At 38.7% G+C, this 19,489-nt stretch overlaps 1 protein-coding gene across 10 annotated transcripts in view; it reads right to left on the bottom strand.

Annotated features, from left to right (window-relative positions):
* Positions 1–1,368: 1,368 nt before the first annotated feature.
* SNX16 (sorting nexin 16) overlaps positions 1,369–19,489 on the bottom strand; it is a 35,059-nt gene continuing 16,938 nt past the window's right edge. For 2 of the 10 annotated variants that reach the window (XM_087750798.1, XM_087750787.1), the window contains exons 5-8: positions 16,052–16,121; positions 11,357–11,493; positions 9,050–9,166; positions 3,671–6,354 (exon numbers count right to left, since the gene is read on the bottom strand). In XM_087750798.1, coding sequence (XP_087606924.1) covers positions 6,231–6,354; positions 9,050–9,166; positions 11,357–11,493; positions 16,052–16,121 — 448 coding nt within the window. In that variant the 3' untranslated portion in view covers positions 3,671–6,230. The other 8 variants (XR_015703222.1, XR_015703219.1, XR_015703227.1 and 5 more) reach the window with 8 other exon arrangements.

Below are 19,489 nucleotides of genomic sequence, written 5' to 3'. Positions count from 1 at the left end.
GGCCTCCAGCCCCTGCCTGAAGTATCCACCCCGTGACAAACGGGAGCTACGACTCAAAGATTAAATCAGTTAAAAGTACCCATTTTTGAAGAGAAGTTCAGCTCAGCACAATGAAGGGACTTAACCTCTTTAATACTGGTTCAGCAAATTGTGCTTTGCAGTAGCCAGCTGCAAGCTGGAAGTCATTGCAACACATTGAGGACACTGAACTGCGAAGAGGGATTTCACGGTCAAGTGTGCGTCTCCCAGCCCTTGCTAGGGTTCAGAGCATGTCCACAGTTGCGTGGTGATGTCAGTGTTAGGTCGCGTTAGGTGGGAACGCATGGGACGTGCCTACAGGAACTGCCGCTGTTGGTTTTGAGGCTGTTGAGAATGTTCAAGTGTAAAATTAATCACTTTTTGATTTATTGGGGATTTGGATCTTAAAGGTAATTTTACCAAGCGGGAGAGGCCTTATTCATCGAAGGAAATTCAGTCTGAACTGACACAATCAGCAGATTGGCCCCATTTTGAGGACTGGCTACACGGTACAGCTGAATTGGGTTTGGGCTCTGACCACTAAGGAAGAAACTCTGCAGCCCCATTAGCTGCTCTAGTGCAGTGTCTATGTGTAACCAGGGTCATTGACTCGGCTCTCCAGGAAAAGCTGTACCACGCTTGAAGAAGTATCGCTAGACTCTGGAGCACCTCGTATCCTCCTTCAGGACCTGCAAGAGTACCTGAAGTAAGGCACTGCAAAATGGTCCTCCAGAAGGAAGGTAATAGGCTGGAAAGAGGAAGCCATAATAGAACCATATCAAGAACAAGGAGAATAAATCATATAGATAATGCTTTGATTCTTTCAGCATGCTTTGCAAATGTACTTTTTGCACTGCACAAACAAGAGCTTGAGAGAAAAAGCCCTCCAGATCTTCTGCAACAAGCAGCTGTTAGAGTGTCTTGGCTAAGCTAGAAACGGTGGCAGTGGCAAATACCAAATTTGGTCACAAGACCAGGTTAAGAAAAAAAAAAAAATCCTGCCTTGGGCTCAGGTAATTTCTGCTAAAACAAAAACAAACACAGTGGAAACTGCATGTGGATGCACAAGTAAAATGGATTATGTTACCAGCGACCTTCCTATGGCTGTAATGCAAAGCCTCAGAAGTTAATAGCTGACTGTGGGTAGCAGAGACCACCCCACACTGTTCAGGTCAAAACCTTCAGCTCCCAATGCTTTGTAAGCTCTGTCAGCAAAATGTGTCCAATCGATGTAGTTTCCTGAGCTAGGAAAAAAATCCTCCTGCATGGACCAAGAAATTCTGGAAAAGGTTTATAATAGCATTAACCTGACAACAGATCTTACCTATATGTTGTATCAGGCACTTGTGGTTGAACACAAAGGGTTTTATTTCACAAAGAAGACAATAGGAGAAAAAAAAATGATGAGGGAAAATGATAAGTAGTTGAGACATGAATTTATGTAGCCTGAGAATCTGTCTAGAGCACGTATTGAGTCTGAATAAACTGAAATCTGAGCCAACAGCTGCTCCACCAGAGCAGAACAGAGCAGCCTCTTTGTTGAGAGATCTTGTGCTCTGACCTTTGGACGATCATAAGTCTTGTGTAACTCGTGCCATTTGAGAAGTGAACGATGTTGGTCTTTCCACGGTTTTCTAGATTCGGAACTGAAACACATATCTCACAGAGGATGCCAGTAGTTGACTACAGCATGCCGACAGCAAAGAAAGATAGAGAAAAGTAATTATTTGCACGTTCTGTTTCTCAGGTTAACTCACAGCAAGGCTGAGCTTCATTTTTTGTTGTTTAATACCCCTTCATAACACATTACTTTGCACATCCATTTTGCAACACTCTCAGCTTATTTTTTGAATTGCCTGTTTAAGTAGGGACGATTGAGTCAGCTCTGACTGGTGTGAGATGAAAAAGCAGTGATCTCCACAAGAAGCTGGCTTATCTGGGCTCTTCTTGTATACGTAAGCAGAAATAACACCTCTGTAGGCACATCACCATCTTACTGAATGGCTGATTTTATTGTTTTTCAAAAGATTATGTAGAATGAGACAGTTTTCTCATCTGCCTCTTCCCACACAAGTTATTATCCCCTTGCCCAACTCAAAGATAAGAGGAATCGCATGATGGTTTTGTTAGGTTTACATTATCCTACAAGGTATGCTGTAAGACTTCTAAATTAACACTGCACATCAACACACAAAAAATAAACTTCTCAGGGCAAGGCTTTCTCTAAATGTACAAAGCCGCTGCCATAAAAGGTAGATCTCTTGCCCAGCGCCTCTGCTTATCCCCGTAACAGGCCTATTTATACGCTAGAACGAGGGTGAAAGGGAGACCCCTTCGCATCACAAACTATCCGCCCCATAACCTGGCTACCAGAAATGCTGAGAACATCTAGGAGAGCCACAGGAAATTTGAGAGGAGCGATCCTGTAGGAGGTTTGCCACATGTTGCAATTGCTTCCTAAACTACATTTATCTATCTATCTATCTATCTATCTGTTTTTGAAACATGCAAAGCAGTAATGAGATCTTGAAAGGTCAATGCACAACCTTCCCTCATTAGGCACTTGACAGATGAGCGATGCTTGACAAACCCACATGAACTGGCAAACAAACTTGCGGGCAGCGTTTCATAGTCATGCTCAACATTTCCATTAAGCAGCTGTGGTTTCTTCTAGATGAAAAGCATTAATCCACAGGGGGTTCAGAGGCTTGTTTCTCCACTACATTAATGCAAACGTCCTAGTGTTTTCAGTTTGAACTGGTAGAAGAAAAGAATATTATAAAATCTAGAAGAAGCTAATAATTCATGAGCAAGCATATTTAGACTTGAAACCCAGTTGAGATATCCCAAGACACAGTTCCTGTGTTATACAGACAGGAGTCTCACCGGATCAGTGAATCATCTAATTTTAGCCTGCTGACAAGGCTATGGGATCAGCAGTAACGCTAGGACTACACCAACTGACTTACTGTGCAATTAGGGTGAATCACATAATTGCTTTCTTCCTCGTTTTCCCCATTTGCAAAGCAGAGGGAAATACAATACTTCTCTCTCAGATACAAAGTGGGGACAAATTCATTATCTGGAGAGCACCTTGATGATCCTCGAGTCACAGGAGCGCTGAGTCCGAAACAGCACGCGTTTGAAATCTCCATGAGGAGCTTAAAAGGGGTAAAAGGGGCAAACGTCTCCGTGAAGGCTGTGTTGAAAACCATGAAAACATAGGTTAGAGTACTACTCCTGAAGGCTCACAAAGGGTTGTGCAGAACCCGCGAACTTCCCTTAGGACAGATGAGACTGAGGCAGCGCTGGGAGCTGAGCCCAGAATCCCATTTATTAGGCCAGTGCTTTAATCTGATGAGCCACAACGCCCACTGGCAGGCAAGACCCACGCTGATGGCTTCTGCACTGTGAGGGGTGATCTCTTCTCTGATGATGCATGTTCCTGCCTCCTGAAGCCGAAGGGTTCAGCTCTGGCTAGCAGCGACAGCAATTTTCAGGACTGGACTGAAATTATTACTCAGGTTTACCACTCCCACTTCCAAGTCTCCTCTTTCTCCAGAGCCATGCTGCCCTGCTTGCAGTTTGGGATCTTCACAAGCAATACCAGAACTCCAGCCTGGGCTGGTCCCCTGCGATATCCTTGATGTGACAGAAAAGGCACAAGTCACGCGAACGGGGACAGGCAGAGGGTAAGGATCTGGTTACACACGAGACAGATGTGTTGCAGATGACTTTTCTGCCGGTTGGTTGGAGGTTGAAGGTATAAAAAGAGAAAGAGAAGCTTTGCCAGTTCAGCTAGAACATCATTAGCTTTCCTGAACTGTAATTTTAGCGTCAGGTGCTGTTCCATTGCAGAAAGACTTCATGTTAAAATTTTTCATTATCTGTTAAGTAAAAATGGCCTACACGTCAGGCTTTCTGATTCATCCAGCTACACAGATTTACATTTGAGGGTGCAGTAACTTCGGCCATTTGCATAGCTCCTTCAGCCTTCCTGTTACCTCTAAATGCCAGTGAACCACGCCTGTCTGTCAGAAGCATCCTGTGCTCTGGGCACCCTAAATGTAACTCGCACTGACCCTTGGTAGGCAGGATCCTTCAATGCTAGTGTCAGATTATTCTGATGACGCTGGATAAAACCACAGTTCGGAGCTTTAAAACCTGCCCACCAGAAGAAAAAAAGATGCTTTGTACGTGACATGGGGTTATGCTTAGACACATCTCGTGACAGCCTTCTCCTGACGCTGGAACAACCATCAGAATGGTTCTAAATTCATCAACCCAAGGAGAAATTTAGAGAGAAACATCTCCCATTCCAGTATAACATGCAAGCTATCCAACTGGAGAATAATCTATAAAGCAACAGCAGGACAGATATGGCCAACAGTCACTATTACTGGTAAGTAGGGATGACATAAGTTTGTCATTTATATCTGTTACAAGATAAGAATATGTTAATCTTTTTTTGTTTAGAATAAAGGACTACATTTTCCCACCTTTCCACTCTTCCAAATCTGTACAGTTGCATCAGATAACAAAAGATACATCAAACTTTGGGATGAGATTGAAAACATTTAACAAAAGCTGTAGCTCTGTTTTCCTTGCAATGCACAGCCAAATACAAAAGGTCGCCCTTTGAAACAAGCCCAGGATAAAGGTTAGCACAACAAGGGACTGCAAAGAAACGCCAGCGCTGTGGGAGAAGAAACCCTGGGAGGTTCCTGAATGGGTTAAGAGGACACAGAAACTAACATCTAGCGGAGAAGCGATTCTGGTTAGCAAATGATTGAACCAATTTTCACTTTCTAAGGGGAAGAATCCTCAAGTGGAAACTATGGACAAGGCAATCCCCTCTTATCTCCTCTGCCTTTTCCACTTTCTCTCTCATCTTTTCTTTCAGTTAGGAAGTTAAGATCCTATGCATTAAAACTGTGATGAAGATAAAAAAGCAAAATGTAAACCAAAAAACTCCACTGGTCCGTACATTGCCTGTTCACCCAGAACACAAATAAGAGACATTTTTTGGAGACGGCTGCATTACCAGTACAAAGAAAGAAACATGGATGTGAGGATATAGTTGGGTTACCCTAGCATCCCTTAAACCAAGCCCTGTATTTTACAGGAAAAGTATCTATCTAGTTTTGAATGTTGGACCTGTCTAGAAATCTGAATGTACTGATCTCTGGGACAAACATTTAATTGCAATACAGAAAGGAATGATAGGAAGATAGCCCTAGACACTGGTATTCCATACCAGTGTTTCCTACAGGATTCTTCCCTTCCTTGGCGATTCATGACCTTGTACTATTTGTGTTACCTGACGTTTCTTAAAAAAACTGATTGCAGCAGCAGCAACTCTTCCGAATTCCTCCCCCAGGGTGTATTAGAGCCTGCTGCATCATGGGGAAAAAAACCTCCACACATAAAACCACGTAAATCTTCCTATATAAAGTTGCATTTGTTATCAGTTCTACTAGAAATGCAAATTTCTGGCAGGATAATTGCTGCTGCTTCATAGTTACACTTCAATGAAGTAACAGAAACAGCAGAGAGAAAAATCAAACTTCTTAGTGGTCTAACAAGATGCACAAGGTAAAAACAACTTGGGACCGACATACCACCTAGAACGGGCACTTTCCACGTCCCTTTTCTCCACAACTATGACCCCCCAGAGCAACAGAGAGATGCTTAACACAAAGAGGTGAGGACAGCAGCCTACCAGGACACTCGCTGCCTAGGCTGCTACTACAACTGCGAGGTACAGTTTGGTGAATTGGTGAACATGCTCCCTTCCCTGAGCTGGTTCAATGGGACTATTATCTCTGCAGTAATTAAGGGTCATCACAGTGGGAAAGGCATGAAGTGGGAGTTTTAGATGGACTCATTCTTGATTCGAGACTAGTCAGCATTTTAGTCGATTTAGGAGCATACAAATCAAAAGCAGAGAAGTAGCCTGGGCAGACTGCAAGTGCTTTGGAAGATAAAAAAATCCTGCAGGATTATTAAATTTAAGATGCAGTATAAAAAAAACGCAAGCAAAACCCCAGTAAGATTAAGCTGGGTACAATGTATTAAAATCTAAAACTAAGGGGGAAAAAAAAAAAACCATTGTAAATCAGTGGCAGAACTATTAAGACAATTACCTTTGGACTGATTTAACTACAACAAAGAAGAACAAAGTGTTACTGGTCGCAATTCTTGTAATTAGTTCACTCTGCTACAATTCCAGTTTGAATACTCCTCTGCTCATTGTGAAGAGCACAGAATTCCACTGTCAAATTCTCATGAATGAAAGAATTGGAAGTTTGCTTCTTCCGTACTGAAATTGCACCACTGAAAGAAATGAGAAGGAAATTGGTGGAAAATAGTGTCAGAATAGAAACCAGCACTACTGAAAAAATTAATTATGGACAGACTTGGAAACCACCCTGATCAGGATGTCCAAGGCCACCATGGGTTGTACAGCTCAAATTTTGCATGTCCCTTAGCAGGGGAACCATTTGTTAACCAATAACATAGGCCAAGTGATACATGTGAAAAATGATACATTTTTCAGCTTAGTTTAATTAAATATCAAGACCTCCCCTAAACAAAACTGTCTGTTCATGTGATACTAAGTATTTTGGCCAGCAAAATATCTTATAAACCTTAAAGACAGAGCACAACAACATTTCCATTCCTTTGCCCTCTCATGACTGAATTGTAAGTTATATTAATGCTTTCTTTAGGGACTGATTAGCAGATTTACCTGAAGTACTTTAGAAATTCCTAGCATCTATGACCCATGCACCTTTTCAAGATTTTTAAAACATTTATAGTAGTAAACCTAACACTATTTCAATATACACAGTTCAACTTTCTTTTCAAGTATGTAAGTGACATCTGACAAAAGATTACATGAATTTTCAACCAGGTGTCAAAAACTTTATTGAGTTCACTCAACATCTATGAGGATTCACGTAGAATATATAAAAAAAAATTAGTTCCTTTTTTATTTTAATCTTCAACAGAAGTACAGTAAGTTTTCTGGTGTCTTGTTACAGAATTCTCATTCTTTTTCATGCAGACAATTTTTGGTACAAACAGAACTCAGATCAAAAGCTGAGTAACTGTAGGAAATCGCTGAGGTAAGAAATGTCTCTTTCTAACAGTATTTTTATCCTTTTACTAGACAAGGCATTGAACATTTTTTCTACAACGGAAAAGAGAAGACAGGTGTTTTGTCCATAGTTTTATTTCACCAGGAAGGTTTATACAGTTCTGCATGACGGTCATTGTATGCACAGCCTGAAGTACAAAGCTCCCTTTGAAAACTCCAGCACAAAGACACTGCATATTGACAACATTAAACAACAATGTGGGTGGTATAGGGCGAAAAAAAAAGATTAAAACAAAACAGCATTCTTCCTATTGGAAAAGCAGAATAAAACAAGGCACTTTCAGTAAATAAGTGAAGAACAGAAACAAGCTGCATCAAAGATTCCACAGAGCTGACCCAGAGCACTGTAACAAACTTCTGCAGTAATGAACAAGTAAAATACAAAAAGGCACTACATAATCCTCTCCCTGCAACTCCCCTTTCTCAACCAATTAGCCAACTGAACTTGGCACAATGGAGTCTTAATTATAAAGTGCATCTCCTGTCTTAATACATTTTGAAAAATAGGCTATAGAGCACATGTAGCAATATGCCCATGTGTACAATATATTGAAACAAAAATACATCGCAACTAGATTCCATGTAGTTACGAACTGTGCAGGAAAAAATTATGGCTTCTTTACAAGTCTTTCAATCATCTCCATATAATCTGGAATATTTTTAAACAACCGTGAATGTATTAGCAAGATGGTAAGAGGTAGTGTTCCGAGTGAAAGGCAAACTCACCGACTTCATTGTTACATGGGTATATAGCAAAGGTATCCCAGATTTTAAAAGCAGCATTACCGAACAAAAAGTATTACAGAATGCTATCTTGGGATGAAAATACACAGTGTTTTGGGGGTCTCATATTCGTTCCTTCAGCAAAAATGACCAGTTTATTTTAAAATGTCCAACTATAATCCCATTTTGTAAGTACTTTTCTCTTGGTACTGTAAGTTTTCCTATTGCATTGCATTAAAATTTCCAGAGAAATATTTTTCAACTTTAGAAATTAAAACCAACACATTCTACACTCTTATTAAACATAAGATGAGTCCATTTTTACTTCAACAAGCATTAATTTATGGCTATAAGAATATGAAAACACAAATACGAAACAGATGAACACATCAAATGTGTCACATCAGTGGCAACATACAACATGCTAGTTAGATGCGTTTGGTGATTTAATGTGAAGTTTTCGTCACTCCTCTAGGAAAGTCAGCCAAATTGTGTATGTACACTATCTAAACTTCAGCTGATTTTAGCCCTTATTAAGACTTCAATATATTAAATATATAAAGGCTAGATAAAAACTGAAATCAAAGCAGCACTAGGTATATTTCTTACGTTAATAGTTTGTAAGGATGTATGTAAACATTCAATATGTGCATTCTTGCTCTTTGCTGTAAATTCTTCACAGCTATGATACGCCTCTACCCACAGAGTATGTCCCAAACATGAACCTTTCCCAGGTAACAGCAGCTGCTACTGATCTATTCTTCTTCATCAGCAGTGTACGCTACTTCAGCGACTTCAATTTCTGGTACAGAATTTTCAGCCAAAGAGCCACTCCAGCATGCCTCACAGTTCTCTTTATCTGAGCTGCAACCACAGATCAATAAGCTTTGTCAAATGGAAACTAATATGATTCTCCACAGTCATTTTATGCCTGCAATCCACAAAACACTTACAAAGCTTGTTCAACTTATCACTTATTCCAGATCTAAAATTACCTATCCTGAGGGCCTTCATGAAACATAGGATAGCTGCAGAAAGGTGCAATACAATGCCAAATTCCTCAGTTGTTCAGAATTTATGCAAGACCAAACATTTAAAAACATACTTAAAAAACCCCTAAAATATAAGTAAAATAATAGTATTTACCAGCTGTCCTCACCCAGGGTACCCTGGTCTGCTTCTACTGCAGAAGACTCCACCTCACCACTGCACTCACTTTCTTCTCCTGACATTTGACGAGTCATTTTTCCTAAAGATAAATCCCTACAACAAATAAGAACAGAGTACCACCAATCCGTACAGCAAACATTCATCACTGAAGAGCTGTTTGTTTCATTTTAAACTTTGCAGTTTCTAGGAACCTATTAACCTCACTCCTACGTGCCCTATTTCTTTTACTGCAACAGAGATGCAGGGCTTGCACTGGATAGCTATTTAAACAGTTTATTTGCTCCAGCTGTTTATTCCTAAACTAAATTCTATCCTCTGGTTGAACCACAGTTTAGTAGCTTTACAAAATCCAAGTCCCAGAGGAGTGATTATGACTTCAGGTAAGAAATTACAAGCAGATGATCTGAAGCACACACATCTTGCCTAAATGGCAGAAGGATTATAGCTAAAACATAGTCAGAAGGAAGACAGGCAGGATAAAAAGATTTCTTCAACAGTTTCCCAAGTTTCTGATTGTAACTTTAGAGTCACATATGAAGTTTCAGAGCAATACATTTTGATAAAGAGACAGGTAGTAATTTTTTCTTAACAGCAACATGAGTTGGCAGTCTGACTAGCCTGGCTACAAATGGGAATACAGTCATGTAAAACTATCAAAAAACCTTGTTTCCGAAGTATTTCTGTGTGGAAAATATATCAATTTACTGTTGAAAGCTGTCACTTGAATTGGAAAAAGCTTGTGAACAATTTTGTGTTCAAAGCAATACTACTATATTTCACCCTCTTTTTAAATTAACTACTGTTGTTTCTGTAGTTTTATTTTAATGAATGCATTTTAAGTAATACCTCAGCAGTATTCTCTAACATTATTATTGGCCTATGTTTGGGCCAAATCCAGCATGATATGTAAAGGCCTACAAGTCTGATGCCTTATCCAGTTGTCCCCTCCTACCTCACATACATTTTAGGTACCTGGCCTTTAGAGCGTAAAGGCAGAAGATGCTTAATTCTTATTGGGCCATCAGATCAAAATTCCACTTCAACAAAGCCAAAGACACACCTGTTTCTTTTGCATTCAATTCCCATCAGATAAACTGAATGTCTTTAACAAGGTCACGGGTTTACTTGGTAACTCTTACAGCTACAAATCACGGGAGTTATTTTCCATTGAGACTTCAGGTACTACCTGGCTAACTTTCAATAATTTTAAATGTCTGGGAAACTGGCAGGGTGTTTGTGTGATCCTTTCTTCAGGCAAAGCACTAAAAAAATGAAATTCCTTTTTGCTACTCATGCCTTCTTATTTTATTTTTAGTCACACAGAATTTCCTATCATGATGTTTTAGCCAAATGAGAGTTATTTAATTTTTATTGGCTATTCCACTGTTTAAGCCAGCAGTAGTCAGAACTTTCTCGTCAAACAGGGAAAGCATCTTTCAAATGTAATTACTTGCCTTCGGGAGTAAGTGACAAACTGAATATGGTATTCACATCAGAATTTTTAATAAGCCACAATTCCATTTAAATCCTTTTCCAAATGTAGTTCACTTAAACCTTATATCCAAAGATGTGATTTGTTGGGCAGCCTGGATATGCTAGACTCAACAACCCAAGCAGTATTAATATAATTTCTAAAGGGACCATGGGAATTTACTCCTTTGCTAAGGAAACCCCACAATGACTGACTCAGCAGGTCTACTGGGACACTGAATAGCCCAACATCAACTCCCCTGGGCCTGCTACAAAATTTGGCAGACAGGCACCATAAAGTTTTGTTATAAAACTCCACCATTTGTTTTTCCTTAGATTTAAATGGACGATCTGCAGCATCATTCCAGGCAATTCAGAACAAAGTTAAAGACACTAATACAGACATACAATCACTCGATCACTATGCTCTGTCAAAACTTTGAGCACAGGTGGAATTTTGTAACTCAAAGCAATTTTTCCACTGCTCTCATCTCTAGCAGGGCATTTTACATATCCAACATTTCAAAAGCAGAAGAGAATCTTTGCCTTATCTTTACAGGACTTAAAGGATTAGGAAACATAATCCCAGTTACTTTAGAGGGAAAAAGATAGGAGAACACTTTGTCAGTCATTTACACTAAACAACAGCTTGTTAGCCAGCATATGAGAAAGAGCCTACTGAAAATATTGCTTTGTGTGTGGTTATGTGGGGAAAATTGTTTCCAAGAATTCATTTAAAGCTGGTGCTTGTGAGCGTATAGAGAAAACGCATTCACGGAAAGAACCTCTAAAACCCACAGAATTTATACATACCTAATTCTTCTTTCAATAGCATCTATATGAAGTTGCTTTTCACTTAACAATTTCTTCAGCGATTCAACCTCCCTTTGTTTTTCAATCAGTTCTTTTTGTAGACGGTAATTTGTTTCCTCCAGAGTTTCACAGAAAGCCTAAAAGACAAATGTAAGAACATCTTCCATTTAACTTCAGTGGGCTGCCTTTATTGATTTTTCTTTCAGAAATATCCACCTGTAATGGAATTATAGCTGCTTTTCTTTGTATTACCATAAAGAGCTATATAAACTTGAAAAAAAATGTTCCGTCCTTAATAAAACAATGCCGCTTTGCTTTGAACAATGAATTTATTATGTTAAACTGCATCGCAAATACTTTATCACATCATTTGTTTGTCTCACAAGAGACTTTAGAAAGAGGTTTCTCTCCTTTGATATGCAGTCCCCAATTTTAAACCTTTTTGCCTATATGAAACATCAGCTGAACTCTATTCTCCCTTTTCCCCTCATATAAGCTTTGCTTTCACATGACTTGGAAGTCAATTTCAAAGTATTTAATTATTCCCAAGATGCTAGGAATATTTGGATAAAGTGCATGTTCTTCCCTCACCCAGGATAAAGACAAAGTTGTACAGTTATGTACCAAATAACTGTTACAAATATGACAATCATGAGAGCCACAAGACCAATTAAAAAAATATTTTGAAAAAGTTTAATGAAATGCTAAGAACACTAACTACTCAACCGTGGTAAGTATGTTGTGTTACTCTGCTGAGCATGACGTATATATAGTACACCCTGATGAGTGTGACGGTGAGCAATCTCAAAACTTACCGTGAAGAGCCAACGTATATAATGCAATATCCACTGAATGCAGGAAGTGACAGAGCATTGGCACAGAGCCTGCTGATCTATTACTGGAAAGCAGACGTCTACCAACAGTAATGTGCAATTTTGATTTAATAATTTACACGTTCTCGCTAAATAAGAAACCCACATAGGAGGCTTTCTTGGCTTAACAGTACATGCAACCAACCACTAATTCACAGAATCCACTGAGTAGAAACATTTTATATGAGCTCAGTTAAGAACAATGCTGTTACGACACTGTTTTCCTAAAGCTTTAAAATGGGCTACAAACATCAAGAAGATACTATTCTTCGCTTTAATTGAAGCGGACTTAACTTCTTTAAAATGTTAAGTTTTCGTGTAATTATACAACTCAAAGAAATGCAGTGTTTTTCAATCCAATAACCATTTCAAAATTTTTTTTTTTGTGCTGACTTTTAATTTATTTTCTTGACTCGGATAGCAAATTTATCTTTGTTGACAGGCATTGAAGACCAATCATCAGTTAAGCCACAGCTTTACTCATATTTACTAGAGCCGAGAACATGTGGAATGCAATTTTTAGTGATTGCTTTAGCAATCATTCCAGTTAAGCAGTCATCCTGTTTCATCCAAACCGATCAAACGAATTCCAGTGTATTTTGTAAAACTGTTCAGGGTTGCTGGTGCCCTAGCTGAAAATTGGCCATTATTTCCTTAAGAATATAATTAAGTTATATTATTTCTACCTTTAGATTTATGCACATGCAAATTTCCCTATTCACAGAATAACTAAAAATATTCCACATGTGTTGTCAACTGTTTCATTGTTCTATACAAGAACTGAAAAAAGCCTTTTGGAAAAAAAACCATCTCTAGCTGCAATCTGTGTATCAGCTACCCAAGGGAAGGAAGTCACTCTTCACAACTGAATAAGAAAACATCAACGTATTCTGAAGGATGCTGTAATAGCAGAAAGGTGAACCAAAGCTGAGAAAGACCTATCAGGGAATTGTATGTAATAATGAGATATCTTGCTCCTTGAAGAGCTGGACACCTGGAGTCTGGTACAGTTCTAATACCCAGGTGGGACCAATTTTCCCTGTAAGTTCTGAAAGGGCAACAGAACTAGGCCAGCTGGAAGACAGCTTTGCTTCCTTCTTCAGTGGATCATGAAACACTGATGGCTGGGAAGGGACCTGTGGAAACAATCACCAAGCATATAAAAAAAAAAAAGACTGATTTAGTGAATATTTTGCTTACATTTCTGTGATTAAGTTTCTGTAAGGCCTAAACAATTTCTAATGGGGGAGATACCTGAACCCCTCCCAAAAAAGATAAATACGTTTTGGCAAGTCCTTATTGAACTGGAATAATAGAATGGACATAAAACAAATAGAGGATATCCATATTTTCCATTATCACGAAAACAGTAATAGAAGACTCTTTTTTTTGGCAATGCTTTGTATGACAACAATAACAGCAGAAATGTGAAACAGAAGTGATTTTTGAGATAGCTTTAAAAATGAACTCCAGGAATAAGTATGTGAACCGTAGCACTTGCCCTGTAGTTGGGCATTGTTAAAAAAAAGGCAAGGGATGGATATAGATGCTCTCTGATATGTAGCAGTTCAGGATCCTAACAGGCAGGAGCATAGCAAAAAGAAGGACCACAACTATGAATTTTGCGTGAGCAGACTTCGATCTCTTCAGAAATCTGCTTAGAAGAAAGAATCCATGGGAAACCACCCTGGAGGGAAAAGCAGCCCAGGAGAGCTAGTTGATATTCAAGGATCACCACCTCCAAGCTCAAGAAAAATCCATCTCAACAAGCAGGAAATCAAGCAAAGGTTGCAGGAGGCCTGTATGGATGAGCAAGGAACTCCTAACTAAACTCAGACATAAAAAGAAAGTTTACTAGCACTGGAAGCATGGAGAGGTGACCCAGGAGGAATATAGGTCTGCTGTCTCATCTTGCAGGGACAGGATTAACAAAGTGAAGGCCCAACCCGGAGCCAAATCTGGCAAGGCATGTGAAAGGAAACAAGAAAGGATTCTACTAGTACATAATCAGCAAAAGGAAGACTAGGGAAACCATGGACCTCCTGCTGAATGGCGTGGGGGAACTTATGACAAATCACACTGAAAAGGTTAAGGTACTCCATTCCATCTTTGTCTGTCTTGACTGGTAAGACTGACCTTCAGGAATCCCAGAACTCTGCAACCAGAGGGAAAGATAAGGAAGGGCAAGACAGACTTACCCTCAGTGGAGGAGGGTCAGGTCAGGGAGCACTTAAACAAACTGGACATATCTAAGATGAGCGCTGAGGGAGCTGGCTGATCTCCAGCTTGTTGTCCACCAGGACCCCAGGGCTCATGATTGAAAGATCATACTCAAAGATAATTAAGGGACTTGAGCATCTTTCATGTGATAAGAGGATGAGAGAGCTGGAACTCTTCAGTCTGGAGAAGAGAAGGCTCAGGGTGATCTTATCAATGGGTATAAATACCTGATGGAGGGCAATGAAGAAGAGGGAGCCAGACTCCCACTGACAGGATAAGAGACAATAGGTACAATTAAAAACCAGGAAATTCAATCTGAACACATGAAAATGCTTTTTTTTTTTTTACTGTGATGGTGATCAAACACTGGAGCAGGTTGCACAGAGAGGCCGTGAAGTCTCCTCCGTAGATTATTCAAAACCTGACTGGACATCGTCCTGGGCAATCTGCAGTAGCTGACCCTGCTTGAGCAGGAAGGTTAGACAAGATGATCCCAAGAGGTCCCTTCTGACCTCAACCATTCTGTAATAAAGTGGGGTATCCCTTGCAGACCAGAGTTTTATGACAGCTGTGTATGACAACTTTACAGAAATGGTTAATAGCCAAAACTACAAAAGCACAGCTTTAATAGTTTGCCAAAAATCCTATGGTGGAAGAATAACCCTGAGACTTCACCATGGCACGCATGATCAAAATCTCTATGAAGACAGCACTTAAATTTCTTGATTTTCTGAACAAATAATTCCTGTAATTTTTATTACTTTTCGTCAACTTAAATAGCTATGATGAAAAGTGATTGTACAGAAATCAAGTATGAGCTCATAAGACAGAAACCATATCAAATTCTTCAGATATACATAGTAATGCAACAAGAACCAAGGCATGCCCCCTTATATGCAAAACAAACTGGTAAATGTAAATCTAGTTGAAAGAGCATCACTTAACATTCACAATTTCTACAGCATTAACAATGTATGTGCAATTTCAAAACACATTGTTATTCTATAAAGCAAGAAAACTAAGACAACTTGTTCTAGACAGACTTGGTATAGCTCTGCATGCCAGTGAAACATACTTCTAATAAAACAGGCTGCAGCATACAGTATTATTTGTTCAATGTGCTCATGTGCACATTGAAAGGCTGTTGTTGTAAAACACTACTTGACACTGCTTGGTTATCTGCAAGAACACTATTTTTGGTGGTCAGAATGAATCCTTTCATAGCAAGAACGTTTCAAAGCAAGAACATTTTACTACAAGACCTGAAATCTAAGGCGTACGCATTGTGACAACGTGCTGAATGTAAACCTACAAAAACTCTCCTTATAATCAGTAGTTGCCTTAAAAAAATTTATCTGCTGGTCATAAAAGACAAAAGGAAAAGATTTTATCTTGGGACAGGGATCAAGTACAGCAGTCAAAGATTATCAGTGTGCACCAATAATCAGACTGTGTCAGTTTTAGAAATACATCCATTTGCAAATTTTTGTGAAAGCACAGAAATAAAAATGTTTTGTTCCATACCATTCAGCAGGTTTTACAATATCCTAACAACAACTACTTCCTTTTGCATTCTCTTTTTATCATACTACATAGCACTTACCCTGCTCTCTTCTAGACTGTCAAAAGGACCTGGAGGATCATCCAGACAAAGAAATTCTCTCACTGCAAGGCTTTACCAAATAAAAGAGAGTGAATTACTTGACGTGCAAAAAAAGCAACAATACTTAAATACGATGATACAAGGGCAGTATTTCTTTAAAGGGACACAAACACCTATCTTCAAATTTATTCCCAAGTATTCAAAATCATGTTAACAAACTATTAAGTCTCAGTTATATGTGTTAACCAGGGACAGTATTTAAAACACGACTTAAGAAGTTGCAAGTTGCACAAGTACAGTTAAAAGAGTTTTCAAACAGAGAGTAAGTCAATTTAGAACATGATTTTTCAAATCTTTAGGGAATTCATTGCTACATGACAACTGACAAGCAAGTTTAGGCTTTTGGTATTGAAGAGGTTTGAAAAATTCTCCTGGTGAAAAATAGATATTAAAAGATGGACGAAAAAGTATGCTGCTGAAATCCATATGCAGATCCCTTCAGGACGTATCAGTGGAACTAAGCATGGGTACTGAAACATGCTTACATGTCTCCATTTTGCTAAGATCATAATCCATTGACATACACACAGTATGTCATTTATATATACACACAAAGTATACACACAAAGTATACAATTTTGTATCTCTCTCTCTAAAAAAGAATAATAAATTATAAAAGAATAAGTAGTGACAAGGTTAATGTGCCATGGATATACCACATAGTATCTCTAAACACACATTTTAAACTAATGCATTCAACTTAAAATTGTGTAAAACTGTGTAACAGTTGTCATGCCCCTCTATGCATTGTTTTGCAAAGGCCAGAAGAAGGAAGTATGTGCAATCCTGTGGTTTACTATAAAGTATTTTGAGCATCTTGCTCATTCTATCTTCCAAGCTTAGCTTACTTTTCACAGAACTCTTCAACATCTCCAAACATGTCCCTTCACCCACCTTTCCTGCTCTGTTGTATTCAATCATCTATAAATAACTTCCAATTGGAATACTGTATTCACAATTAATTAGCAATTCTGTGCTTGCACTCACTACTACAAATCTTTAAACCATCTCCCGCTGCAAAGAATGCACAAAAATGGAAGATGTGAATCCAAACTAATTCCCCGCTTCTTCCTCCCACCTAAGTCCCGTGGGAAGGTGTGGGCAAAGGAAGTAGTTTTCTGCCTTCTGCTCATTCTCTGCATTTGAGGCAGACGAAGTACAAACACAAGAAAGGAAACTTCTTTTACCCAGCTACTAATCTAATTGAACAGCTTCAGGTTTGGCAAGCAAAATGGGGAGAGAAGTTTTTTTTCAGCAAACACTAATCATTGATTATGCCAACACTTCTAGTTTTAGAAACACTCTGAACAATATTTATCTAAAATGCATTGAACCTTTATTTTGTTGCTGGATTTTTGTAAGCCTGTTTTCAAGTGCTTATTGCACATGTGGAGATATTGGTGGGTTTTTTGGCAATAGTTGGTAAGAATTCTTGTCTTTGTATCCATTTTCACCTCATCAGCCTTTACATCAACCTGAAAAAAATTCTCCTATAACCATGATCATTCCTTTCCCCACTGAATCTATGTGACAAATGTGATAAAACCTTCCTTTTTCAAGGCCTCTCCATTGGTTTATATTCATCAATCCATGATCTGTGCAAGCCATAGCCTAAATCTGTACTATTAAAACAGCTTCTCCCATGTACTCAAATAAATAATAAAAGATTTCCACTACTTGAACGAAGACTATCACTCCAATTAGCACAAAAAACTATAGATGGTAATAAGTCATCAGTTAAATTATTAGAAAATGTAACCTCAAGCCAAATGAAAAGTTATTCAGGCATATAAAGTACATTTTCAAGAAGAGCAGGGTTGTTTTTTCCCTTCTCCAAGTAGTTTAATCTGTTTGAAGTGACCCTTTTCCAACGTGATGCTCAAGTCCATTTTTTAATGGTTGAATTGTTCTTTTCATAAAGATGAAGTTGTGCTGAATGAACTCATGTACGCCTAATGCGGAAGAATTCATTATGTGGAAACACTTCTGCTTATCATTTTTCTTCACTATCTTCATCCTTATTCACATAGCTCAGTTCAAACATATTTCAAAAGTATTTAATTTCTACATTTTGCTAGTAATTTTATTGTGTTAAAGGGTAACATTAAAATGGCATAACATGCAATAATGCTTGTGAGTGAAAAAGGAAATATCCAGAAAAATAAATGTGCAAAAATATCCAATCTACATTATCATCTGCTTACATCAGGTCAAACCTTTTTTTTTTTCCTGTTTTCCCTACAGCTGCTGGCAGAAAACTGTCTTTTTCTATCATTTTCAAAACTTCTTGAAATTGAAAGCTTTAGATTCATCATTTTACATAAGGAAGGCAAGAAACTTAAAGCCACACGTCACTGAAAACATTGTTTCTTTAACTAAAATAGGCACCTGATGGCATAAACATTCATTTGCAGCCTTGCTTTACTCCGAGAGTCTGCTTTGACGCTGCTCTCCCCTCCATGTGTTACACTTCTTCCTTTCATTTAAGAAGTAGGAGAAAATTCTGCCTTGAAAGTATCACGGAAATCTTCTACATCATGTAACAGAGATTGCTGTACACGGCTTCTTTCTTTGCTCCTATGCTAGCTCACATCCTTCTCAAGAGAGGCAGCAACGCCAGCGTACACCAGCGTTAAGAAGGGGCAGTGCCGCACATGGGATCCCTGACAAGACTCAACAGCTGACTGAGTTCCTCCCTTTCAACCTTCTTCTTATATAGGGCGGGGGCAGAGGAGAGCTGTGTCATCTATATAAAGCCAGATGACACTACTGTTTAGCAGGTTAAACTTCTTTCTCGCACTTCGTGGGTCATGTGAAATTTTCTTGAACACATTAAACTCTGTGGGCGGATTTCCATTTGATCTTTCACTGAATCTTCAATACAATGCAAAATATGAGAAGAAATCCATAAAATGCAGACTCTAAATTTAGTCACCTGCATAACATCCTACGTTTTATCTTTAAACTACTTCGTGAATCTGGTTTTATTAAAAAATAGTTATACCAAATAAGGTCTCCTATCCCTGAAAGGCCAATATTTCCCACTATCAATATGTCTCAATGATAATACAGTGCATAAAGAGAAATGAAAAAGACTTCTCTACAAAGAAAAGGCTCATTTGATTTTGGTGCGACCCAAGCAGTTCAACCTATTTGCAGAAGTGTAGAAGCAAATGGTGAGCTTTTAAGGAGGAAGCAGGGTCAGATGCTCACCACTGCTCATGTAAGGTAAAATATTAATTTCTATTAATAGTAACTTTAATTCTCTGATAAATGGGTAAAAAAAAAGACAGATCAAATCTCCCTGGTTTTAATCACTTCCTGAGGAATCCAGACCCTCCATAGATCCAAACATTACAACATAAGCTGTACCAATAG

Source organism: Nipponia nippon, unplaced genomic scaffold (assembly GCF_047370975.1).
Source record: "Nipponia nippon isolate SJK-2023a ecotype South Korea unplaced genomic scaffold, ASM4737097v1 scaffold_1, whole genome shotgun sequence".
NCBI lineage: Eukaryota > Metazoa > Chordata > Aves > Pelecaniformes > Threskiornithidae > Nipponia > Nipponia nippon.
This window is presented reverse-complemented; position numbering and strand designations above follow the sequence as displayed.